The sequence below is a fragment of the Peromyscus californicus genome, unplaced genomic scaffold (genome assembly GCF_007827085.1).
Source record: "Peromyscus californicus insignis strain IS unplaced genomic scaffold, ASM782708v3 Scaffold_4__1_contigs__length_199733344, whole genome shotgun sequence".
NCBI classification, from domain to species: domain Eukaryota; kingdom Metazoa; phylum Chordata; class Mammalia; order Rodentia; family Cricetidae; genus Peromyscus; species Peromyscus californicus.
The window spans coordinates 24,931,269-24,958,036 of NW_026294562.1; the positions used below are offsets into that span (position 1 = coordinate 24,931,269).

Consider the following 26,768-nt stretch of genomic DNA (forward strand, 5'->3'; position numbering starts at 1 on the left):
GTTGTTTTTTTTGAAACAGGGTTTCTCTGTATAGCTCTGGCTGTCTTGCAACTCACTATGTAGTCCAGGCTGGTCCCGAACCTAGAGCTCCACAGTACTACCAAGTGTTGGAATTAAAAGTATGTGCCACCACCACCACCTAGCCGTAAAAATGGTGATTTCTAAATGATGCCAATTAATGACAGCATAAGGGGGCAGTGGGCAAACTGGAGTGTCTAACACTGCATACAGCTGAATTCAATTTCAAAAACTCTTAACAATTCTGTTGGTTTTAAAATACCCACTGGGGATAAAAGAGAGGTAGCTCAGTGATTAAGAGCATGCATTACTCTTCCAGAGGACCAGAATCAATTCTCAGCACCACACTGGGTAGCTCATACCCACCCCTAATTCCAGCTCCAGAGGGATCCGATCCCTTCACCCAGCCTCCAGGGGCATTGTACTCAAGTGCATATCCAGCCACCCCTGCCCCACATAAGTAAAATAAATCTTAAAAAGTAAAAATAAACTACCTGTTGGGATATCTAGTTTCAGATCCTGGTGCAGAAAGCAATTTAGCTTTGTCAAACCAGTTTTTATAGTCTCATGAAGCTCCAGACTTTCTGCTTTTAATTTCTCATCATCGGAAGTTATCTGCAGGACGAAGGAGCTGTGCTGGCCCTCGATGGCAGCTGTGTGTCCACTGAGTTTCTCACTCATCTCTGAACTCGAAGACTCACAACATCCATTTACAAACTGTAAAGGATACAAACAAGCTTTCATTACTAAAGTTCGAAGCGCTTTAGTCCTTGGATCATTTTTTATTACCTTGAATTGTTTCATAACACAAGTTTCAAAAACACATAAAAAAGGAGAGAGGACAGGGCAATTAGCCTGTATTCACTGCCAACGTGGGCGCTGGGGCCTGAGGCACTCTGACCTGCTAGGCCATCTCCCCTGCTACCCATTCTTAACATTGCTCCAATACACAGATGGAAGGCAGGCCTGACTTAAGAAAAGTAGACTGTGAAGGCTGTCTAAGTCCTAGGTCTGTTTTTGCTCTGTAATTTATTCTTTGATTTTTTTAACTTGAAAAACATTCAATTTTAAAGAAATTAGGTTTTAAGCTGGGCAAGGTGATACACACCTTTAATCATGGCACAGAGAGGAGGAGGCAGAGGGATGACTTTGAAGTCATCCTGGGCTAAATAATAAGTTCAAAGCCAGGAGAGGAGGGGAGAAGAGGGAAAGAGAGGGAAGGGGCTGGGGTGGGAGATGGGGGCAGGGTGAAACTAGGTCTTTCCCTAGATTTGTTCACCCATCTCTACACCAGGTTTTCTTTTGTTTGTATTCTTTTTGAGACAGAGTCTTAAGACTATGTGGTACAGACTGATCTCAATCAAATTCAGAATCCCCCTGGCCTCTGGCTCCCAAGTGATGGTATCACAGGTGCGTCCCACCATGTCCAGTTTCTATGCAGCCTCAATTTGATTTCAGAAACCTTTGTAAAAGTGGAAGGAGTTGTGTCTCCAATCTCCACATCTGTGCCATGGCATGTATGCCCACACTACACATCATAAACACAAACACAATAGTAATCATTTTAAGGGGTAGAGAGATGGCTTAGCAGTTAAGAGCACTTGGTGCCTATCCTCAGGACACCTTAGGGTTCCAGCACCTGGGTCAGGCAGCTCACTGCCCGTGACTCCAACTCCAGGGGGTCAGATGCTTTCTTTTGTCCTCCAAAGGTGTTTTCTCATGCCTGCGTGCGCACGCGCACACACACACACACACATCAAATAAAACACAACTTTTGTTTAAATTTTTTTCCCCGAGACAGGATTTCTCTGTGTAACAGCCCCAGCTATCCTGGAACTCGATTTGTAGACCAGGCAGACCTGTCACAGAGATCTACCTGGCAAAAGATTGCACCTGGCAAAATAAAACTTTTAAAGGTAAGAGGCAGCTACCCATTCCTAAACAAACTGACCCATCAAAAAATAAAGAATACAGAACAAATAGTAAATTAGCTTGAGACTTAAAAGACCTATCTATGCTAAAACATAAAACAAGGTCATAGATATGCATAGCAAGTACTATACTTAAAGGCTTAAGTCATGCTGGGTGGTGGTGGTGGTGGCGGTGGCGGTGGCGGTGGCGGGGTGGCGGTGGCGGGTGGCGGTGGCGGCGGCGGCGGCGGCGGCACACGCTTTTAATCTCAGCACTCAGGAGGCAGAGGCAGGTGGATCTCTGGGAGTTTGAAGCCAGCCTGGTCTACATGGTGAGTGCCAGGACAGCAAGGACTACACAGTAAAACCCTGTCTTGAAGCTTCCCCTCCCCCCAAAAAGTCATTCATTATATCTTAAAAAAAATTATTTAATGTTTTGGGAGTTTTGGTTGTTTTTATGAGAGTCTCACTATGTATCCCTGGATGTCCTGGAACTCCTTATGTAGAGCAGGCTGACCTTGAACTCAAATATCTGCCTCCCAATGCTGAGATTAAAGGTGTGTACCACTATGTCCAGCTCATATAATGTTTTAAAATAAATTCTAAGTCAAGAATATTTTCATTTCTGATTATAGCTATTCTCTCCAAGTTAGTTCCAGGTACAGACACATCACATTACCTCCATTAAGTTCTGAAGTTCCTCCTTCCTCTTGCTTAAGCATGATGCCCACTGTTCAGAAAAATGAACTGTGCTTGTGTTCAAAGCTTCACACCTTTGTGTGGTCTCCTGAGATACAGTTTCTAGGTTGCTGTTGAGTGAATCACAGTGCTTTACAGACTCTTCCACCAACTGTGCACCTTCTTGGCTAAAGTGTCTGAGTTCTTCTAATAATCCATCAGAATCAGCAAGAAGTTTTTTACTGTGAACTGTGGTTTTGCTGATTATATCTGTAGACTTCCTATAGGAAAAAAAAAAACCAAAAAAAAAACAGAATAACTGTAAGATCAAGGCCAGCCTGGACTACAAATCTCGGTCCAGAGCAATGTGAGCTACAGAGTAAGACTCTCAAAACAAAAAAACAAACATCAAAACAAGCCCCCGGGTATCTGAAATCAATCATCACTCACAAGAGGATGAGCAAGGCAATCAGCAGGCCAACAGCAAGAGCCCTGCCTTAGCATCATATGGCAAACACTTATAGGAGTCATCATAAAAATGTCTGGGAAAGAGGGTACCTGGACTGGTCTACTCTAGTCACCAGCCTAGCAAATAACCTAGCTGTCATCACAGAGCCTTTGTGCAGTGATTGATGGAGGCAGATACAGAGATCCACGGCCAGGTACTGCAGGCAAGGGACGTAGAGATCATGATGGGAGGACGTGCAGAGATGACCGGCCACACTAGTGGAAGCCCATGAACTGTGGACTGGTGGCTGTGGAGCCCCCATGGGACTGGACTAGGCCCTCTGGATATGGAAGACAGTTGTTTGGCTCGAACTGTTTGGGGAGCACCCAGGCAGGGGGATCAGGATCTGTCCCTGGTCTATGGGCAGGCTTCTGGAACCCGATGCCTGTGGTGTGACACCTTGCACAGCCTTGGTGCAGTGGAAAGGGGCTTGGACCTGCCTAGGCTCAGTGTGCTGGGCTCTGCTGACTCTCCAGGGGAGACCTCAATTTGGGGGATGTGGGGATGCAGGGTGGCTTGGGAAAAAGGGCTGGGGGTGGGAGGAGGGAAGAGGGGGGATCTGTGGATAGTATGTGGAGTAAGTAGAAATTTTCTTAATAAAGAAAAATGAAAGAAAAAATGTCTGGGAAAGAAAGCCATGAAAAGCCTTGAGCCTGGGATTTCAGCACTTGGGAAGCTGAGGCAGAATTGCTCTGCAGTCAAAGCAGTCCTGAGCTACAGTGAGGTTCTGTCTCAAGAACGGGAGGGTGGGAGGAAGGAATACACTTATATAGACATACACACAGATAAGATGTCAACAAGTCACACATTCACTTGTAAGCAAACCAGAACTGTTGGTACTATTTGAAGTTTTTCTTCCTTTTGAAAATCATTCCAGACTTACAGAAATTTCAGAAGAAGTTAAAAATATCTTACTGCTCTGTATTTTCTTGAATACTGTTCAGCGGTCTCTGGATGGTTTCGCACTTTTCCTCCAAAGCACAGAATCTCTCTGTCCAACTATTGATTAACTGTAAAAGTTCCTGTATGAAAGATTGAGGAAGGGAAAGATGTGAAATGGTGATACTTAAATGTTTATTTTCTCAATATGAGTGATAACATGATCACACAGGTGAGGATATAGAACTTGTTTGAGATAGTGTCTCATAATATAACTCAGGTTGGCCTCCAGCTTGCTTGATCATCCTGCCTCAGCCACTGAGTGCTGGGATTACATGTGCATAACACCACACTCAGCTGAACTATATAAATTCATTTTGTTGTTGTTTTTCTGAGACAAGGTTTCTCTTGTAGCCCTGGCTGTCCTGGAGCTCACTCTATAGACCAGGCTGGCCTCAAGCTCAAAGATACTCCTGCCTCTGCCTCTCGGGTGCTAGGATTAAAGGCATGCTCCACCACCACCTGGTGAACTATATAAATTCTTGATAAAACATTTTTTTTTTTTTTTTTTGGTTTTTCGAGACAGGGTTTCTCTGTGTAGCTTTGCGCCTTTCCTGGGACTCACTTGGTAGCCCAGGCTGGCCTCGAACTCACAGAGATCCGCCGGCCTCTGCCTCCCGAGTGCTGGGATTAAAGGCGTGCGCCACCACCGCCCGGCTTTGATAAAACATTTTTAATTTCACCTTTCAAATATAGAGGAAAGCCCTGAAACGGAACATTTTAGGACTTTTAAAAACAGAGTAAAGAATTAACATTTTTTTCTTTGTTATTTGGAGAAAGGGTCTCACTAAGCTGGAACAACCAACAAGTGTGATCTTGCTGCAACAGTCTCACGTACCCAAGTGTCGTTATTATTCATTACCACTCAGGCCATAAGAACGACATGCTGGAGCTTGGTGTGGTGGAACATGCCCAGTGATACAGCAGTGAGAGAAGACAGGACTCAGCTTATCAAAGATAGCAACTATCCATGCCACCCTAGAAAGAAGAGTCTTGCAATTTTTTCACTTAAAATGCTACAGCAACCTTCCTCCACAGACGTGTTTTCTAGCCCTTCATCTTCCTGGGGAAACAACCACTTTGTTTGTCAGGATGTTGTTCAGCACAGAGTTCCAGATGAAACAAATTCTCCAATATTAATGATCTAAAGAAGTATTCTCAATTATTTTACACAAATCACCATCAGAAACAACAGTAGCTGTGGTGACCTCAGGTTTCCATAGTCTTCAAACCAGGTGATATAGATTATTAAGTCCATTAAGCCACTAAAAATGTCAATTAAGAGATACCTGTGAGTGGGTTTCCTTTATTGACTTCAGGTCTTCATTAAGGTTTGCACAAAGCTTCTGCGATTCAGCCACGGAAGAAACTGTGTTTTCTTGGAGTTCACGTAGATTGTTGCACAATACACTGAGAAAACCGTCTAATTCTCTTTTTTGATCTTCTATCTTTGAAGAAAAAAATATTAATTTCTTTTTTAAGCAACCTATCAAATTTGAGGTATTAAGAAGATAACATCTGCCGGGCAGTAGTGGCGCACGTCTTTAATCCCAGTACTCCAGAGTCTGAGGCCAGCCTGGTCTACAGAGTGAGATCCAGGACAGCCACCAAAGCTACACAGAGAAACTCTGTCTGGGGGGCAGGGGAGGGGGACGAGGGAGAGATAACATCTGTACCTTTTCAGCCATTGTCAATGAAGTCCTGAAAATATGCTGCAGTTGCCTATTGATGTTCAAAATGGAAACCACACCAGGGGCTAAGATGGTCTTCAGGGAAGCGAGAAGGTTGGTAGCAAGTTCATTCTGGGTTTTAAAACAAACACATCTTTAAGAACGTTTTCATTTCCATTAACTTGGCTGATGTATCTCAGATACTTATCACCAAACACCGACATTCAAAATTCTTAATTGACATTCTTTATAACCTAAAGAGACATAACTGCATATCCAGAATTTATATTCTGCCTAAATCTTTTAGTCTTGCTCCACTAATTAAAGCAATGATCACTAAGTACATAGTAAATGCTGGGTTAATTTGCTCTTTTGTGTTTGTTGGGTCTCTTGTAACACAGGCTAACCTCAAACTCACTGTGTAGCCAAGGATGCGCTTGAATTCCTGTTCCTCCTGTCTCCACACTATCAGGATCACAGGTATGTACCACGATGCCTGCCTTTTATAGTCAATTTTTAACAGTCTAATGGAGAGTTCAGAAGAGGAGAAAAATGACAGTCAAATGTTAAGATTCCAGCACTCCAGTTTGATCCCCAGCATAGGAAAACAACAAAATCTATAAATACATTTTAACATAATGAATTGTAAACAGCTTTAGGTTATTGATCAAAAAAGCTAAGCCAAGAAGTCATTAAGAGCCAGAAAGTCAGCCCCTTGGGGGAAAGATGGCTCAGTGGTTTGGAATGTGTGCTTTTGCATAGGACCAGCACCCACTTTAGGTGGCTCACAACTGTCTGTTAACTATGGCTCCAGGGGATCCAACGCCCTCTTCTGGACTCCACAGGTACCCGCACTCACTTGCATATACCCTCCCACCCCCATATAAACAAATCAACCAAAAAAAGCAGGCTTTGGAGCAAGGCACTGTAACTGTAGCTCATGCCTGAAACCCTGACACTCAAGAGGCAAAAGCAGGATGATTAATATGAGACCTAAAGCAGCCTGGACTAAAGAGTGAGTTCTAGGTCAACCTGAGATACAAAGTACGACCCTGCCTCAAAACATTTGTGGGGCAGGGAGGAGAGCAAATTTTAGGCTAGAAATATTTAACTGTGAAGATCCTATGACTTAGAAACTATTGTATCAGAACTTGCGTGTTCTTGTAGAGAAACGTGAAACTGAAAACATGAAAGACCCTTTCACTAGGGAAAGGGCAATGAATAAACACAAACTCTAAGAAGAAATAAGTTAGCAGAGCTGCAGTGAAGTGCTTGTGGTGTAAACATCAGTACCTGAGTTTAACCCCCAGAATCCACATTACCAAAACAAACTGGTGCACACCTTTAATCCCAGCACTCGGGAGGCAGAGGCAGGCGGATCTCTGTGAGTTCGAGGCCCACCTGGTCTACAGAGCGAGATCCAGGAAAGGCGCAACGCTACACAGAGAAACCCTGTCTCGAAACCCCCCCCAAAACAAACAAACAAAAAAACAAACAAAACACCCCACAAACAAACAAAAAACAAGCTGAGTGTAGCACGGGAGAGCAGAGACTGGTAGATCCCTGGGGCTAAGCAGGTGAAAGGGCTCACTTCCAGCCTGACATCAAATCCCATCCCCAAAAACTGTGTAAAGGTTGAGGGAAGAGGACAGACTCCACAAAGCACATCATGGCAACATACACACCATACGTACGATAAAATCAAATCTTGAAAAAAAATAGCACCTTGGGTTGGGGATTTAGCTCAGTGGTAGAGCACTTGGGTTTGATCCTCAGCTTAAAAAAAAAAAAAAGGCACCTTAAGAGAGGTCCCTAAGGTTGTTTTCTGGACTCCTTATCTACCTGTGCATACATGTACACACACACATACACACATACACACACAAGAGGGAAAGTAAAGGAAAGGGGGGAAACAAAGAAGAGAGAAATGAGTAAAGCAGCAAAAAAAAAAAAGAAAGCTAAATGGGTTTGGAAAGCATACTACCATCAACAAATTCAGTTGCCTCTCCCTTTGACTGAGTTTTTCCTCCTCCCCATTTGTTTGAGAAGCCTCACTCTGTAGTCCTGGCTGACCTGGAACACAGAGATCCAATGGCTCTGCCTCCCGAGTGCTGAGATTAAAGGTGTGCGCTGCCACACCTGACTTCAGTGTTTTCCACTTACTATGTATAAAGATACCAATAAATATAGACCAACAAATAAATGAATCAATTCCTGAAGTTATTGATAACAATGTTTTATAACGTTGTCAAATTTAGATGACTGAAGAAATCTGTCACATAAGCACTGAATCTAGCAAAGGGTCAGTTAATATTTGTAGTATTTGGACAGTGGTGGCACACGCCTTTAATCCCAGCACTCGGGAGGCAGAGGCAGAGGCAGGTGGATTTCTGTGAGTTCTAGGACAAGCCTGGTCTACACAGAGAAACCCTGTCTTGAAAAACAAACAAACAAACAAAAAGAATGGAGATATTTGTAGTATTTATTTAGAAGCTGTGAGAGGAATACTGTTGGGGCTGCAGAGAAGGCTCAGTGGTTAAGGACACGTAGCTGCTGCTCTTCCAGGGGCCCAAGTTTGATTCCCAGCACTCAGATGGCAACTCACAACCATCTGCAACTCCACTAGGGGATCTGATACTGCCTTCTAGCCTCTGGGGGCATGGTATGCAGGCAAAGTACTCAGACAAACAAAAATAAAATAAGAATTCTTAAAGATTAATAATATCAAAAAGAAGCACAGATTCTATACAAAGGAAGTAATGACCAAGCACTTCTTTTTTGTTTGTTTTTGTTTTTAAAGACAGGGTTTCTCTGTGTAATAGCTTTGGTAGCTGTCCTGGAACTCACTCTGTAGACAAGGCTACCCTCAAACTCACAGAGATGCACATGCCTCTGCCTCTCGAGTGCTGGGATCAGAGGCGGCACCACCATTACCCAGCTGACCAAGCACTTCTTAGATAAACAATACAATTACAGACTAAAGATAAATTGGGGCTGGTAAGATGTCACAGTCAGAATTGTCTGCTACCAAGCCTGACGAAAGATCCCCTGGAATTCACTCTCATAAACTGCCCTCTAAACTCCACACACAAGCCATGGCACACACACACATTTTAGAACAAACATAAATTAGAAATAATTGGATTGAACTGATTTTTTTTTTTTTAAAGCCAGGGTTTCCACTGTTGTAGCCTTGGCTGTTGTGGAACTGTCTGTGTAGACCAGGCTGGCCTCAAACTCAGCAATCTGCCTGCCTCTGCCTCCTGAGTGCTGGGATTACAGGCGTGTGCTACCTCGCCCTGCTATGGGTGACTTTGTTTATGGTTAAGACAGGATCTCGTAATTCAGACTGGGCTGGCAATATCTATACAGTCTACACTGGCCTCAAATTCATGATCCTCCTGCCTTAACCTCCCAAGTGCTGGAATTACTGTTATGTGCTATCATGCCTGTCAGAAAGAGTAACTATAGAACTACAGAGAAAAGCTTTTAGAGTAAGGTCTAGTGGGGCTTAGTCACATAGATCTAATGCAAAGAATTATTATTATATGTTCCTAGATTCTACGGGTTTTTCCTGAATTACTATTACATTTTATCTCATACTGCTATTACCACCACATACTATTTAAGTTTTAAAATTAGCTACCCATGAACCAGCAATATGGCTCAAAGGGTAAAGCACTTACTGTGTAAGCCTGATCACCTGTTTGATCCCCAGAACCTACGGTGGATGGACTCTGAAATGTGGTCCCTTGAGCTCACACACATTGTAGCATGCACCCTCAATCAAGCCCACAAATCCATGTTAATAAAATAAAAAGAAAATGGGCTACTATATTTGGTCATTTGTACTAAATAAGAAACCAGCTACCTGCTATCTCCTGTTGGGTTAACCTGACTCTAGCTCTGGTGAAAAGGGTGATTTACCAGTTTCTAGACCAAAAAAGACATCGCAGGTCTCCTGAATCCACCTGAGCCGCTCTTTGTGACTAGAAGGCTTATTAGTAACTGCTACTCTCTTGTTTCTGCAGGGTCTCGAGGACTTCTAAGTAACTCTTACTCTCTTGTTTATGCAGGGTCTCGAGGACTTCTTAGTAACTGCTATTCTCTTGTTTATGCAGGGTCTCGAGGACTTCTTAATAACTGCTACTCTCTTGTTTCTGCAGGGTCTCGAGGACTTCTTAATAACTGCTACTCTCTTGTTTCTGCAGGGTCTCGAGGACTTATTAATAACTGCTACTCTCTTGTTTCTGCAGGGTCTCGAGTACCTTCGAACTCACTAAAAACCGAGGATGGCTCTGAACTACTGATCCTTCTGCCTCCATCTTTCAAATGCTAAAATTACAAACACGTAAAAGACAATAGCTTAGTTATTCCTCTTCTCAACTACACCAAATGAGTGAAAACACTTCAAAGTTTAGTCCTAGCCTCTTGGAAACCAGTCTTTCTGTGAGGGGAAAACAAAAGCAACCGTGTCTGGCTAAGCTTAATCTGAGAGAGTTGATGCGGACAGCCAGTCACCCTTGGAAATCATGAAGAGATGAACTAACAGTCAAGCCTTGCACCAGTCACCCTTGGAAATCATGAAGAGATGAACTAACAGTCAAGCCTTGCACCAGTCACCCTTGGAAATCATGAAGAGATGTACTAACAGTCAAGCCTTGCAGCAGAGTTTTGCTCTGTGCTGCCAACGACTGCTCCTCCAACATCACATCAGAGATCTGGGAGACACGAGCCGACACATTTTGTGGAATAGACAAGAGAGATCCAAGTGCTGTCGTGGTAATGGTGTCTAATGCAGAGACACTAGAAGACATGAGATTACCTACAAAAAGAGAGAGAGAGATGTGAACTTCGGCATAAATATATTTAAATGCAGTTAAGACTACTTTCAGTAAGTCAAAAATCAATCTTTATTATGGAATTTCCAATAACTAAAGAATTGTCTTACTACATAATAAGAAAAGATTTAACTTGGGAGGCAGAGCCAGGCGGATCTCTGTGAGTTCGAGGCCAGCCTGGGCTACCAAGTGAGTTCCAGGAAAGGCGCAAAGCTACACAGAGAAACCCTGTCTCGGGAAAAAAAAAAAAAAAAGAGAAAAGATTTAGATATGAATATTCTATAAGCCCTGGCATATTGAAAGCATATCATACTCAAGTACACCTTAGTATAATTTTTAAAATTAGAATATTTTTTCGTTGAGATGATTCTTTTTGTTTGTTTGCTTGTTTTGTGAGACAGGGTTTTTCTGTGTAGCTTTGGAGCCTGTCCCGGAACTCGCTCTGTAGACTAGGCTGGCCTCGAAGTTTGAGATGATCTTAATTCCAGTCAATCATACTTTAGCTTCCCAAGTGCTAGGACTGAAGGCACAAATCAGCAGATTTAAGAATTAGAATATGCAGCCGGGCGGTGGTGGCGCACGCCTTTGATCCCAGCACTCGGGAGCAGGGGCAGGAGGATCTCTGTGAGTTCGAGGCCAGCCTGGTCTACAGAGCGAGATCCAGGACAGCCAGGGCTACACAGAGAAACAAAAAAATTAAATGGGGTGGGGTGGGGTTACAATATTCTAAAATTAGTATCTAAAATAGACAGGTTGGGGTTTTTTTGTTTGTTTGTTTTTGTTTTTTTGTGACAGGGTTTCTCTGTGTAGCTTTGTGCCTTTCCTGGAACTCACTTGGTAGCCCAGGTGGGCCTCGAATTCACAGAGATCCTCCTGCCTCTGCCTCCCGAGTGCTGGGATTAAAGGCGTGCACCACCACCGCCTGGCAAATAGTTTTATAAAAAACAGGAATTTATAAAAAAGAGAAAACTACACATTATGGTGAAACTCACTTATATTCCCAGTACTTTAGAGGTAGAGACAGAAGGATCAGGTTCAGCTACATAGTTCAAGGTGACCCTCAGCTACATGGTAAGCTAGAAGTTAAACTGGGTTAAATGAGACTATCTCAAAAGAAAGCGTAAAACACAAAACATACATACATGTTCTGACAAGACAGCAAATCTTTACAATACACCTTCCCACAAGAAAAAAAAGTTGCAAGATAATTTATTCAAAGGAAATATCTAGGAAGGGGACTAGGTAAACACTTGCCACCAAGCTACCCGCCACCAAGCCTAGGGACCAGAGTTCAATCCCTGGGATCTACATGGGAGGGGAGAGAGGGAATCGCCCTCTGACCTCCAAGTGCATGTTATGGCAAAAACGCATTCACACACACACACACACACACACACACACACACACACACACACACACACACACACGAAATTACCAAATTTTTTAAATTATTTTTTTATTTTGTATTTATGTCTGTGCACTCAAAGATGCAAGCAGAGAGTATCAGATTGTTGTGAACTGTCATGTGGGTGCTGGGAATTAAACTACTCTCCCCAGCCACAATGTACAAAATTTTTAAAATAAGAACATTTTTAGGAAGAGACCCAAGAAATTAAATAGTAATACCTCAAAGAAATGAGTCAAGTTCAGTGATAAAGACAAATTTTATTTCTAATGATAACATACTAATTTGATAAATTTTTAACTTATTTTATAGAAAACAGTCTAAAATCAATGACAAGCCTCTAACATTTGTTGTAAAGAAACAAAAACATTAACCTCTTGTCTCAACAGCTAACATGTTCAATGGGACAGGTAACACAGTCACCTGAGTTGTTTGTTTGTTTAAAATAGTATTCAATTGTTTACTTTGAGATGTGTTGGCTCATACTTGTAACCCCAGCACTCAAGCTGAGGCAGGAGGATCACAAATTCAAAGCTAGCATGTGCTATAAAATGAGTTTTAAGTTCAACTTGTTCAAATTAGTCAGACCCTGTCTCAAGATAGACAGACACACACACAAAAAAAATGAAAATTATGAAATTAGCCGGGCGGTGGTGGCGCACGCCTTTAATCCCAGCACTCGGGAGGCAGAGCCAGGCGGATCTCTGTGAGTTCGAGGCCAGCCTGGGCTACCAAGTGAGTTCCAGGAGAGGTGCAAAGCTACACAGAGAAACCCTGTCTCGAAAAACCAGAAAAAAAGAAAATTATGAAATTAACACACGAAATATATAAAGAAAGACTGAGAATGGGCTGGGGATTTAGCTCAGTTGCCAGAGTACTTGCTTAATATGCACAAAGTCCTGGGTTCCATCTCTGCCATTGCATAGAACCTGGTGTGATAGCACAGGCCTGTCATCCCAGTACTCAAGTGGGAGACAGGAGAATTACATGTTCAAAATCGTCCTCTGGTATACACTAAGACCAGCCTAGGATACCTGTGACCCTGCCTCAGAAACAAACAAAAAAGACCAGAAAAGCTGAGTTTAGTGATACTCTTTCTGTAATCTTAGTGCTTACGAAGCAGAGACAGAAGGATTATTAGTTAGAAACCAGCTGGTCTACTGGTGAGGGAAGGCAGGAAGGGGAGGGAGATATTGAGGAGAGGAGGGAGGGGAAGAAGTGGGAGGGGGAGGAGTGAAAGGTAGAAAGAGAGAGAAGAGAGTGTGAAAGTGAGTGAGTGAGTGAGCTAGCCTGGGGTTCAACTGAGCCAGCCAGCCAGCCTCGTCCACTTGGCCAACGAAAGATTTTGTCTCAAAGAAAGAAGGTGGCTGGCTGGAGACATGGCCCAACAGCTAGGAGCATACACTGCTCTGCCAGAGGTGGAGTTTGACTCCCAACACCTATATCAGGAGCTTTTATTCCAATGGAGGGAATCCACCCCTCTAGCCTCACACACAGAGACATACATGTAATTAAAAATAAAATAACTTGTTGTAGAATACTATTTTAAGGTGTGTTACTTCTGTTTATGTTGCATTTGTTTAACCATCTGTGAAGCTGTGTTACTTTGCCTGTCTAAACACTTGGTGGTCTAATAAAGAACTGAATGGCCACTAGCAAGGCAGGAGAAAGGATAGGTGGGGCTGGGAGGCAGAAAGAATATACAGGAGAAATCTGGAAAAAGAAAAAGGAGTAGCTAGAGAAGGGGCCAGCCACCCAGCTACACAGCCAGCCACGGATTAAGAGTGAAAGTAAGATTACAGAAGTAAGAACAGGAAAAAGCCCAGAGGCAAAACGTAGAAGGGATAATTTAAAGTTAAGAAAAGCTGGCTAACAACAAGCCAAGCTAAGGCCGAGCATTTATAATAAAGAATAAGCCTCCAAGCCGGGCGGTGGTGGTGCATACCTTTAATCCCAGCACTCAGGAAGCAGAACCAGGAGATCTCTGTGAGTTCGAGGCCAGCCTGGTCTACAGAGTGAGATCCAGGACAGGCACCAAAACTACACAGAGAAACCCTGTCTCGAAAAACCAAAAAAAAAAAGAAAAGAAAAAAGCCTCCATATGTGGGAGCTGGGTGGCAGGCCCCCCAAAAGAGTAAAAAGAAACAACAACAATAACTCTTTTAAAAAGTGAATGGTCCCTAAGGAATAACATTCAAGGTTGTCCTTTGGTTTCTATATTCATATACACACACATCCACAGGACACACCCACAGAAATGCTTGAACTTACCAAACAGTGTCTTATGAACTTCTAGCATGGCCTTTTGTTTTGCGCTGCCATCCTTAATTAATTCTTCCATATCATTAAACAGACTGTTGAGGTTTTTGCCAAAACTATCTTGAGCTTCAGCATTGTGTTTATCAATTGCTCTTTTACGGTCCAGTTTAGAATGGAGACCAGATACATCCCTGGTGGTTTCTTTAACCGTGTGAAGCAACTGTATGTTTAAAAAACAAACAAAACAAAAAAGATAACATAAAAACAGTCTACTCAAAGTGCTTGTGTTCCATAAAGCTCTTTCCTAGGTGAGAACAAGACACTCTAATGATCCAGGTGCTCGAGTTAGGGTTAGTCCCCACCAACCCTGCTCTCTCTCCCAGCCAGCCATCCTGCACAGAAAACTGACCTGGCAAATTTATTCCAGTAATTATGTTTGGCACAAATGTTTTTCCCTTTGCTTTATTGTCTCCTCAAAAGTATACCTAATACTTTCATTCCAGTTTAAAAAAGAAACATAGGTCAAATAGTGAAATACTGTTTCATAAATGAACACAAATAACATTTGGAATGAATAAATTAAAATCTCATAATCAAAGTTAAGCAAACAAGGATACTTCTACCTACCCTTCAATGTTTTCAATACAAAGGACAAACCTTGCTGGCGGTAGCATGAAGCTTTTCCTCAGTTTTTTCCAAGGCTGAAGAGACATATTCCTCTTTAACAAGCTGTAATTTTGTTTCTTGCAAATGTTTCTGAGTGGTTTCAAGTTCCTGTGTCTTAGTTTGCAGGTGAGATTTACACTGGTCAAGTTCATTTTTACTCTCCACAAATAACTCTGTAACCTACACATAATACATTCAACAATTCTTTAAGAAGCAGAAAAATGCTGGTGGTTGGTGAAACAGTTGGCTAGTTAATAATATTGGGAAAACAAAACAAATTATTCAAATATAAAAAATCGTAATAGTGTGCCAGACTGATTAGAACACTTTAATGGTAGTATCTGTGCTGTGGGATGGTCTGTATGTCAAATGTGTTGCTGATTGGTCAGTAAATAAATCACTGATTGGTCCATGGCCAGGCAGGAAGTATAGGCGGGACAAGGAGGAGAATAGAGCTGGGAAGTGGAAGGCTGAGTCAGAGAGACACTGCCAGCCGCCATGAGGACAAGGAAGATGTAAAGTACCGGTAAGCCACAAGCCACGTGGCAAGGTATAGATTAATAGAAATGGATTAATTTAAGCTGTAAGAACAGTTAGCAAGAAGCCTGCCATGGTCATACAGTTTGTAAGCAATATAAGTCTCTGTGTTTACTTGGTCGGGTCTGAATGGCTGTGGGACTGGCGGGTGTCAGAGATTTGTCCTGACTGTGGGCAGTCAGGAAAACTCTAGCAACAAATGGCGCCCAACGTGGTGGCAAGAGTTTCCACCTAAAACCTGAGAAAAAAGATTCTAAAACGGAGCTAAAAACAGCTCCTAGTTGTCTCTTTTAAGCTAGCGGCAGCCTGCGGTTTGAGCTACTATGGCGGGTTCCTAGTGTGCGTGCTCGACCTGCCACCATATGGCGGGAATGAGGTCTCTGCAAGTGGCACATTAAGCTATGTGGTGGATTTAGCCTTTGCTAGTACAAAAAAAAAAAAAAAAAGAGGTTTCTGGGCTACATGCTGCTTGGATAAAAGCATAGACCCACGATGGCTCCCAGAGCTGGCGGTAAGCATACCGCCGCCATGTTGGGAAGCTGAAGGAAGAAGTATCTTTCTTCCTAGAAAGCTCATTCAAAACTTAACAGGTCTAACATAGTAGTGTTGATTCTCCAGGTTCCCTCCAGGACTTCAGTGGATTGCCGTTAATAAAGGTGCAACATGAGGGTGGCGCAGAAAGCGACCAGTTGCTTTTCTAACTGTCCAATGTCTCCCAATTTCTGAAATCCCTAACTTGAAAAGGAGCGGGGGAGAAAGCTCAACTGGTGTAACGTTTACCTAGCATAAACGAAGCCCCAGGTTCCATCCCCAGCTCTGCAAAAAACAAGGCCTGGTGATGCACTGCTATAATCCAAGGTAGAGATAGGAGAATCAGAAGTTCAATGTCATCCTTGGCTACAGCACAGTTTTGCTGCTCTTTTGTAGAAGAGTCTTTTCATGCAGCCCTGGATAGCCTGAAACTCACTACACGGACTAGGCTGGCCTCTAACTCAGAGATCCACCTGCCTCTGCCTTCTAAGTAATTAAAGGCATGTGTTTGAGTCTAGCCTAGACCTACAAGAGACTTGTATACCATAAATCCTAGGCCTGTAGTAGGCTTTGGAGGTTTGTACAAGTATACTCTGTAGTGTTTATACAACAATGAAATCATTTAAAATACATTTCTCAAAAACATAACCTAGTCATTAAGCAAATGTCTGATTTCTTCTAAAGTTGTATTAATAAAGTGTCAAAATAGGAGCTTTTTCATTACTAACAAAGGTAAAAATATAATACAACTTCAGCTTAAGAATCAAAAAGAAAAAAATTCTTTCAAAAGAGAAAAAAATGTCCCTACACATTCTAAATTTTTTTCAGCATTTCCTTTTCAAGTGACCTTGCACATCATCCAGAATGCCTACCTTACTGAGATCCTCCTCAAGAACATCGATTTTTCCAGCCAACTCAACAATTTGTTCCTCCTGAACAGTTAATTTTCCATTCATGGCTCTAAAACAGGGTGTAATAGACATTTAGCAGTTAATGTTTTATTCTAAATCCTACAAAATTTTAATCTAATTGTATAACAAAATACAACATATTATAACAAAATTATAGCAGCTACATAAATTCATCTCCACACTTCTTACCCTCATGTGTTACTTAAGTGGTGATAAACACTAAATGCAAAATGCAACAAATGCATCCTTTTTTTTTTGAAGATTTACTTATTTTTAGTTTATGGATGAGTGTTTTTGTCTGCATGTATGTCTGTGTACTACTTACATGCCTGGTGCCCATGGCGACTAGAAGAGGGCATCAGATCCTCCTGCAACTGGAATTACAGTCGGTTGTAAGCCACCATGTCAATGATGAAAATTAAACCTGGATCCTCTGGAAGATCCAGGGCTCTCAACAATTAAACCATCCCTCCAGTCCCTCACTGCTTTTTATAAATGGAACATTTCTCATTTGACCTCTACCCTGAAACTGAGAACCTTTATCTACAAAGGAAAGGCATGTGTACGCAAATGCAATTGAGATGCAAAGGAGTTGGGGGTTAACTCAGTAACAGGGTGCTTGTTGGCAAGCACAAGAGACTCTGGATTTGGTACCTAGCACTACAAAATACATCTAAAATGAAAACTATGTTGAGAAGATAGAAAACTGATGGAGAGGCCAGGCGGTGGTGGCACACGCCTTTAATCCCAGCACTCAGGAGGCAGAGGCAGGCAGATCTGAGGCCGGCCTGGTCTACAGAGAGTTCCAAGATAGCCAGGGTTATAAAGAGAAACCCTGTCTCGAAAACAAAACAATTTAAAAAAGAAAAAAACCTGACAATGGGGAAGGTAACAAAAAGTGGGGATGGGGAGTATGTAAGTGGCTACAATCAGTGGATCAGTGATATGTAATATAAAGATGCCTCCCCAGGCTGTAAGTGTTTAAGACTTGAAGACATGAAACATCACAAGAAATGAGCGAGATAAATGACGAAAGCCACCTAGAGACCAAATCAAAGTATGTATACAGAACAATATCAATCCTCAGTATCTACAGGGGATGCCGCACACAGTTATACTAACACTAGGTATACTGTAAACACCACTAATATACTAGTATGAGATTCACTAGGGCAGGATTTCTCAGCTTCAGCAGTACAGGTGCTTTGTGCAAGATAGTTCTTTGTTGTGGGCTACCATGCACATTTCAGGATAGTCAGTTAACACCACTGATTCCTATCTACTAGAAGACCGCAGTATTCTCCACCCACACCAATGAGACCATCAAAAGGCCTGGATGAGATCTGGCATGGTGCAGAAATGTAGATCTGTTTTGCATACTTAGCCTTTGTGCTTTCTCCAATGTATATGTTAACAGTTCAGATCTGAGCACAGGTGTGTTTAAACGGCGCTGCTATGAAACAACAATCACAATGTCTCCTTCAGGGTGTCAGTAGAAACAACAGGAAGATGACCTGATATCCTGCTGAAAGGATGGATAAGTGCCCCACCCTATTCCAGAAGCAAAGTAATGGATTTTTTCTTAAAATAAAAACAGGAGTATATTACCTTAAATGTGTTTGCTTGTTAGAACATATTAAGATGTATTTATTTGCTACTAGCATAGAACATTTTATGCATTTTTATAACTACATTCTTATCTTCATATCTTCATATTTTTACTCCAAGTGGGTAAGCTAGTGTTGATACTGAGATGAAAATGTATACTCTCAAGAGCTAGGTCTTAATTCTACTGAGCTGGACAGACTTTTATTACTGCCTCTCCCCTCACTGAGCAGTGCTGTCCAGAAAAGGTGACAGCGTCAGTGCTCATCTGGACCTCTTTCCACCAAAAGAAGTCCCTACTTGGTTGGTCTTTTTGTTTGTTTGTTGTTTTGTTTTTTGAGATAGGGTTTCTATGTGTAGCCCTGGCTGTCCTGGATCCAGTTCTGTAGGCCAGGCTGGCCTCAAAATCAGAGATCTGCCTGCCTCTGCCTCCCAAGTACTGGGATTGAAGGTGTGTGCCACCACTGCCTGGCTAGAAGCCTCTACTTCTAAGTGTAGGAAATCATCAGAGCTATCAGGTTGGACTTGGCCGTGGGGAACAAGTGACAGAACCAGATCCATGAAAACAGCCTAAACTTTTGGTGCATGGAAAATGAGTTCTTGAATATTTGTAATCTTTGTTAAATACGTACTATGAGAACCTTTAATATTTCTGTTTTTGTTTTTTGTTTGTTTGTTTGTTTTTCAGAGACAGGGTTTCTCTGTGTAGCTTTGCGCCTTTCCTGGAACTCACTCTGTAGCCCAGGCTGGACTCGAACTCACAGAGATCTGCCTGCCTCTGCCTCCTGAGTGCTGGCATTAAAGGTGTGAGCCACCACCGCCCGGCTAATGTTTCTGTTTTAATGAATGGAGAAAACATGAGAAAAATCATTTGGACCTGTTAATACTACATTTTAAAAATGTATTTGACAGCGTTATAGTTATAACAATAAAACTGAAGTTTTTCAGGGGCAATACTAATTTATTTTTTAAACCAGAAAGATAACACCATATTGATTACTTACCACAGGAAGAAAAATAAATGCTGAAAAAGAAATCAACCCACAAAATTTATCTTAAGAAATACAGTGGATGAGTGAGTGCTTGGCTCAAGAGCTCAGACTTTCTATGTGGGTGAGATTACCCAGTACTCCATGCTCAGGATTAACAAAAGGTTATGGGTGAGATTTTTAGAACATTTAATATACCTAGACTGTGATTTGATTTATAACTCAAGAAGAAAAGCCAGTTGGCCTAGAGTCTAGTGAGCTTAATTCAGATCCTAATACACTGCAAGTGCTGGAAAGTCCTGGCTAAATTTTAAAGTGATTTCTCTGGGAACTTCCATATCGTGCCATCTTATCAAATGGGCTCAGGAACTGTAGTAGCAGAGAGCTGTGTGTAGAGAACACTTGAATCACAGCCCTGGGCTCTGGGGGACAGTCTTGTTCTCAGACCCAGACACCAGCAGAACCTTTTAGGCTCACTCAGGAACTGGGTGTCTCCCAAGCCACATGGAATATCAGGAAGATTTTTAAGTTTTAGAAATCTTTATTTGTAGAATGATAGAACTAACCAAAAATAATACTAAAAAAGCAAAATGCATTGAGAAAGGTCAGGTTTTAAGAATATTTTTTTTCCTCATGATAAATTTCTCAATGGCATTTTATTACAAACTAGATTTTCATTAAGAAAAACCTGCCATGTTGCAACTTCAACATTTAAGTTCTGCTTCATGCTACTTTTCATCTGTATTTCAAATCTTCACAGGCCTATTTCGTTTCATAGACCTGAATGACACACTGTTTCTCACCTTCCATCTGCTCAAGTTAAATGTTAAAGAATGTTGTGTAAAGCTCAGCCAATAAAGTCTTTGATTAAAACAAGAGGCCTGGATGTTGCTGAGTATCCTCTAGGGGGCAATGAAGCTCCTTCCTGAGAGCCAGGAGTCTGCACTCACTGCGTGTGAACTTCAGCTTGCCTCTCAATGAAGAGCCAGGCATTTGAACGAAAATCCACACAGTGAATGGGAGCTCCTCGGCACTTGAACCCATTCTAATTGTTCACAGTGGCCAGAGTAACCAGAGAACTGGGTGAGTATTCTCAGAAGGATTGAAGGGCTTTGCCCTACAAAAAATTCAACCAAGGAAAACTTGTGAAGGAAGCCCAGACATAATTCCAGGTACCACTCTTTATTACACTCCAGCCAACGTACAGGACTATAAACCTCACCCCTGACAAAACTAATAATCCATATTTTAATGCCAGCTAAAAGTCACTAGACAGTTAAGGAAACAAACACAAGTAACAGAAAGTAAAAAGGATCCTGAAATATCGGCGGTGATAGCCTATGCCTTTAATTCCAGCACTCAGGAGACAGAGGCAAGAGGATCGCTTTAAAGCCAGCCTGGTCGACAGAGCGAGTCCCAGGGCAGCTAGGGCTACACAGAGAAACCCTGTCTTGAAAACACAAGACAAAACACCACCACCACCCCCCAAAAAGGAAAAGATCCTGAAGAGTAAACTTTAATAATACTAGTAATTTTCTGAGGAGTGCAATCAACCTACACAATAGGACACCATATTCTCTAAAGGTCAGGAAAGATGTGGTAGAGCTCTTACAAGCTAAAACTGGTACAACAGAAATAAAACTCAGCAAAATATCTTAACATTAAATCAAAGTCTAAAAGGTAAAATAGCCAGGTGGTGGTGGCACACGCCTTTAATCCCAGCACTCTGGAGGCAGAAGCAGGTGGATCTCTGAGTTCAAGGCCAGCCTGGTCTGTAGAGCAAGTTCCAGGACTGTCAGGGCTACACAGAAACCCTGTCTCAAAAAAACAAAACAAGCCGAGCAGCAGTGGCGCCCGCCTTTGGTCCCAGCACTTGGGAGGCAGAGGCAGGTGGATCTCTGAGTTTAAGGCCATCCTGGTCTACAGATCGAGATCCAGGACAGGCTCCAAAAGCTACACAGAGAAACCCTGTCTCGAAAAACCAAAACAAGACAAAAGGTAAAAATAAAGTATGATGAACAATTCTTCTTAAAGATAGGCTGGCTTCAAACTCAGAGATCTGTCTTTGCCTCCTGTGTGCTTGGATTAAAGGCAAGGAACACCATACCTGGCTGAAGTAAGCTTTTAAACACAAAACTCACAGGCCTTCCAGACCCACTTGAATGGGTTTACACTGATTCCTGAGGGTTAGGAAATTTCAGAAATGACAAGGTAGGTGGTTTAGCTCTAGTCTAGAACTGTCAGAGGATAGGACTCATAATGAAAAGAGAAGATGAACGTGACCTTAAAGAAGAGGCAAAAACAGGTTTATGTATCTTCACTGCAGTGATGGTTACACAAATGTGTCACAATGGTACAGAGCCATACATACAAAAGGTACCAGTGTCAATCTCCTATGTTTACTATTGAATCACGGTTACATAAATGAATATTGGTGGAAACTGGGTAAATAATACATGGGGAGCCAGGTGTTAGGACCCACACCTGTAATTTTAGTACTCAGAAAGATGAAGTAGGATTGTTATAAATCCAAGGCCAGCCTGATCTAGTTCAAGGCCAGCTAGTACCACAGAGCAGACCCGTGTCTTAAACAATAATGAAAGGGCTGAGGATGTGACTCAAATGGTGAAGGATCTGTTTGTGTCCAAAGCCCTGGGTTTGATCCCCAGGACTACATAAAACTAAGCATGGTGGCACATGCCTGTACCCAGCACTTTGGAGGTGGAGGCAGGAGGATCAAAAGTTAAAGGACATCCTTGACTACACAATGAGCTTGACCAGTCTAGACTACACAAGACCCTGCCTGGATAAATAATCATCAGGCAGGTGGCTTTCTGTACTCTCAGAACTTTTCACATAAACAAATAATTATTTCAAAATAAAAAGCTAAAAGACTTTTTAAAAAGTGTTTCATAACATCGTGTGTGTGTGTGTGTGTGTGTGTGTGTGTAAACATTTATTTGGTGAGGGAGATGGTGGAACTTCTGGAGGACTGGTTCCCTCCTCCTCTCATATGGGTTTGAGGACTCAGGTCCTCAGGCTTGGTAGCAATCACCTTTACCCAATGACCCATCTCACGGATCAGAGCTTTACTTTTGAGACCAGTCTTGCTATGTGGCCCAGACTAGCATCAAATTCCATCTCTGCCTCCTGGGGCATGCCACTTAAAAAAACAACAACGCCGGGCGGTGGTGGCGCACGCCTTTAAACCCTGTCTCAAAAAACCAAAAAAAAAAAAAAAAAATTATTTATTTAATTATTTATTTGTGTGTGCATGCACACACATGTGCACAATATCACAGCACACATGTGGAGGTCAAAGGTCAATGTGTGGAAGCCAGCTCTTTCCGTCCACCATGTGGGTTGCAGACATCAAACTGAAGTCATCAGACCCTGCAGCAGGTACCTTTACACACTGCCACCTCACTGGCCCAGTAACTACTTTTTAACGTCAAACCAAAGGAAGTACTTATTGGCAGTAGACACCATTTCCTTATCACTGTATAAGTAAATTTTACTCCAATCTACCTGTTATCTGAAAGTATAGCTTTCAGAGATGGGTACATTAGCACACTTTTGTAATTCCAGTAACTGTGTATGAGGCTGAAGCAGGATTCAGAGAGCTCCAGACCAGCCTGGGCTATATATATAGTGAAACCATCTCCAAAAACAAAAATAAGGGGCTGAGAGATGGCTCATCAGTTAAGAGCTCTGTCTGCTGTCTGGGAAACTGAGTTCGGTTCCCAGCACCACATGGCAGCTCATAGCTGTTTATAATTCCATTTCCAGGAGACCTGGTGCCCTCTTCTGGTCCCTACAGCACATCCTGAGTTGGGTACACAGACATACATGCAGGCAACTGTGCATATGTTTAAAATAAGTAAACTTAAAAATATATATATATACCAACTCCACAGCCAAAGGCTTACCTAAAATTTTCTTCAGAGATGTACACTCCATTTTTCTCACGGGCTGCAGCAAGATCTCTCTTCAGTCGCTCTATCTCTTCTGTATACTCCTACACAAAAGCAGGTTAGAGAATGTATCAAGTTAGTCGTTTTCGTTCTATCATTCAGTGTGCAGGAAATACATCATGTTAGCCCTTTATGTTTTTCGAACATAAAAAGTTATAATCATACTTTAAAAAAAAAAAAAGGATTTCACTCCGAAACCCAGGCTGACCTTGAACTTATGGCAATCTTCAGTCTCGGCCTTTGAAATACTGAGATCACCCCTAGCCCCAGGTATAACTATAGTTTTAAATCTATGCTAATTTGTCTAGAAATAGTCTTTCAATAGCCTTAATGAGTCCTTAAATGTGTTCATTATAAACATCTTATCTACCTTTGATCTCTACTGCTTTGATAAAATATCATTACCAAAAGAAACTTGGGGGGGGGGGTTTACTTAAGCTTACAACTCTCAGGTTGTACTCCATCACTGAGGGAAGTCAGGGCAGGAACCTGGAGGCAGGAACTCAAGCAGAGGCTATGGAGGAATGCCACTTACTGGCTTTGCTCCTCCTCATGGTTTGCTCGGCCCTCTGTCTTATATACTCAAGGACCATCTGGCTAGAGGCAGTACGATCCACAGTGAGCTGGGCCCTCCTACATCAATCACTAACTAAAAATATACCCCACAAGTTTGCCTCCAGTTTGGTTGGGGCGTTTTATGAATAGAGGTTCCCTTTGTCTAACTGACTCTAGTTTGTGTCAAGATGATAAAAACCCAGGACAATCAGAGACTCATTATACAACTACAACAGCAGTACTGGTGGAGGAAGACATGAATTCATAAATGGGATAGAACAGAGTCCAGAAGTAGGCTCACATCAATCTGGAAAACTTGATATACTAGACAACACCAAAGATGAGGAGCCGTACAACAAAGGAGGGAAACATGTTTGCAAACCTCAAATCCAGAAAACTTCCTATGTAACAAAGTAACCAAAATATATTACATTAAGAACTCGAAGGGCTGGAGAGATGGCTCAGCAGTTAAGAGCACTGCTTGTTCCTCCAGAGGACCGGAGTCAATTCCCAGCGCACGCGCGCGCGCACGCGCACACGCACACACACACACACACACACACACACACACACACACACACACACACACACACACACACACACAGTGGCTCACAGACATCTACAACTCTAGCTCCAGGGGAGCTGACACGCTCTTCTTGCTTCCACTGGTGCTGCATACATGAGGTAAACACACTCGCAGGGGAAACACCCCTATACATTAAAAAAACAAAAGTCTAAAACACCAATAAGAGAACAACCAACCCATTAGGAAATAGTGCTAAAGCCATAAACAAACATATCACCAAAAAGTACATCTGAGCTGGATGGTGGTGGCACACACCTTTAACCCAGCACTCAGGAGGCAGAGGAAGGCAGATCTCTGAGTTTGAGGCCAGTCTGGTCTACAGAGTGAGTTCTAGGACAGCCAGGGCTCCACAGAGACACCCTGCCTTGAAAAGCAAAACAAACAAACAAACAAAAAGGACATATGAATATAATGTAATATAACACAAGAGAAGATGTTCAACATCACTGGTCATTAGGGAAATGTAAGTTAAAACCAAGTGATATAACTAACGCCCACCAAATGCTGCTGAGGATGTAGAGAAACTCATCACTTAGGTTGCTAGTGGGAAGGCAAGATTATATAGCCACTCTAAAGAATAGTTTAGTAGAGTTGGGCATACGGTGCATGCCTGTAAGTCCAGCACTCAGGAAGCAGAGGCAGAAGGATTCCATGCCAGCCTGAGCTACAGAGTGAGACTCAACTCCACCCCACCACAAGAAAGTACTTTAGTCATTCCTTAAAAACTGAAGTACACAGTTACCACATATCACAGCAAATTCACTCCCTGACAATTACCACAAAGGAATGAAAGTGTAATTCCAGAAGAGGTGTCTCGACTGCTAAAAGCATTGGCCACAAAATCCTGACAACCTGAGTTCGATCCCTGGAACCCACAGTTAGGGTTAGGGTTAGGGTCAGGGTCAGGCTAGGGTTAGAAGGAAGAGACTTTTGAAAGCTGCCATCCGACTTTCACATGTACGCCACGGCACACACATGGACAGACACAGTTCATAGTTAGAAGTAAAAATTGTCAATGAAAATGTGCTGTGGTGGTTCGGATGACAATAGCCCCCCACAGGCTCACACGTTGGAACCCTTGGTTCCCAGCTGGACTGTCAGGAAGGAGGAGTAGGAGTTGTGGCCTTGTTGGAGGAAGTATGTCAGTGGGGTGCCAGGCTCAGTCTTGCTCTCTCTGCCGCCTCCATCTTTCCGATCCGGTGTGCGCTCTCAGTCCCACTCCTGTGCCATGCCTGCCTACCAACGATGCTCGCCACCACCACGACCACAGCCCAACCCTTTGAAACCGCCACCAAATCCCCAACCAAATGCTTTATTTTATAGGTTGCCTTGGTCATGGTGTCTCCTCACACACAGCAATCAGAACAGTAAATAAGACATGTATGTTTACACAAATGCCTATGAATTAATATAAATAGCAGTTTCATTTGAAACAGAAAAAAACTAAAGTTATTCAATAAATCATTTAAGATGGTCACACAAATTATACAAATAGTTCAGACACCATAAAACACTCATCACTACAAAGACCTGTTGAGATACCTGACAATTTGGGTGAGACCTCCAGAGAATAATACAAAATTTAAAAAGACAACTCCAAAAGTCTATGTGCTATAGACAATTCCCTTCAATAATACTTCTGAAACTACAGAATTGTACAGAACAGAGTAGTGAGTACAGGAATTAGAGCTAAGAAGAGAGGAAGATTAAGTGTTTTATAGCATTTTGGGAAAAAACCTATTGGCTGGTGGATGTTTAAATGAAGTTTAGTATTATCCATATATTGAAATATTATTCAGCAAAATAAAGGATAAACTACTGGCACATATCCACAACAGCATAAATAAAATCAAGTAAAAGATAGAGGCAAAGGCCATGTAGTATATGATTCTCCTAGGAAATGTGTACGAAGAGCAAACTATCTACAGAAAGTGTACTGATAAGCCAGGCATGGTGGTTCATACCTGCAATCCCAGCACTAAAGAGGCTGAGCAGGAGGGTCAGGAAACAAATACCAGAATACAAACTAGGATTCTGCTTAAGAACAAAACAAAGAGACAGACAGACAGACAAAGGGAAAGGATATCAGTAGTCACTTGATTACAAAAAAAGGAAACCACAATGTTAATTTTTTTTCTAAAAGTGAATTGTACAGATGTTGGATAACTACATCAATGTATTAAAAT

At 42.2% G+C, this 26,768-nt stretch overlaps 1 protein-coding gene across 1 annotated transcript in view; it reads right to left on the reverse strand.

Annotated features, from left to right (window-relative positions):
- The window catches only part of Kif11 (kinesin family member 11), a 54,621-nt gene that overhangs the window by 6,046 nt on the left and 21,807 nt on the right, over positions 1–26,768 (reverse strand). Inside the window, 10 exon segments of the mRNA XM_052712980.1 lie at positions 513–735; positions 2,608–2,887; positions 4,030–4,136; positions 5,343–5,501; positions 5,730–5,855; positions 10,376–10,548; positions 14,241–14,448; positions 14,886–15,074; positions 16,835–16,922; positions 23,397–23,485. Of these exon segments, the coding sequence (XP_052568940.1) occupies positions 513–735; positions 2,608–2,887; positions 4,030–4,136; positions 5,343–5,501; positions 5,730–5,855; positions 10,376–10,548; positions 14,241–14,448; positions 14,886–15,074; positions 16,835–16,922; positions 23,397–23,485 (1,642 nt within the window).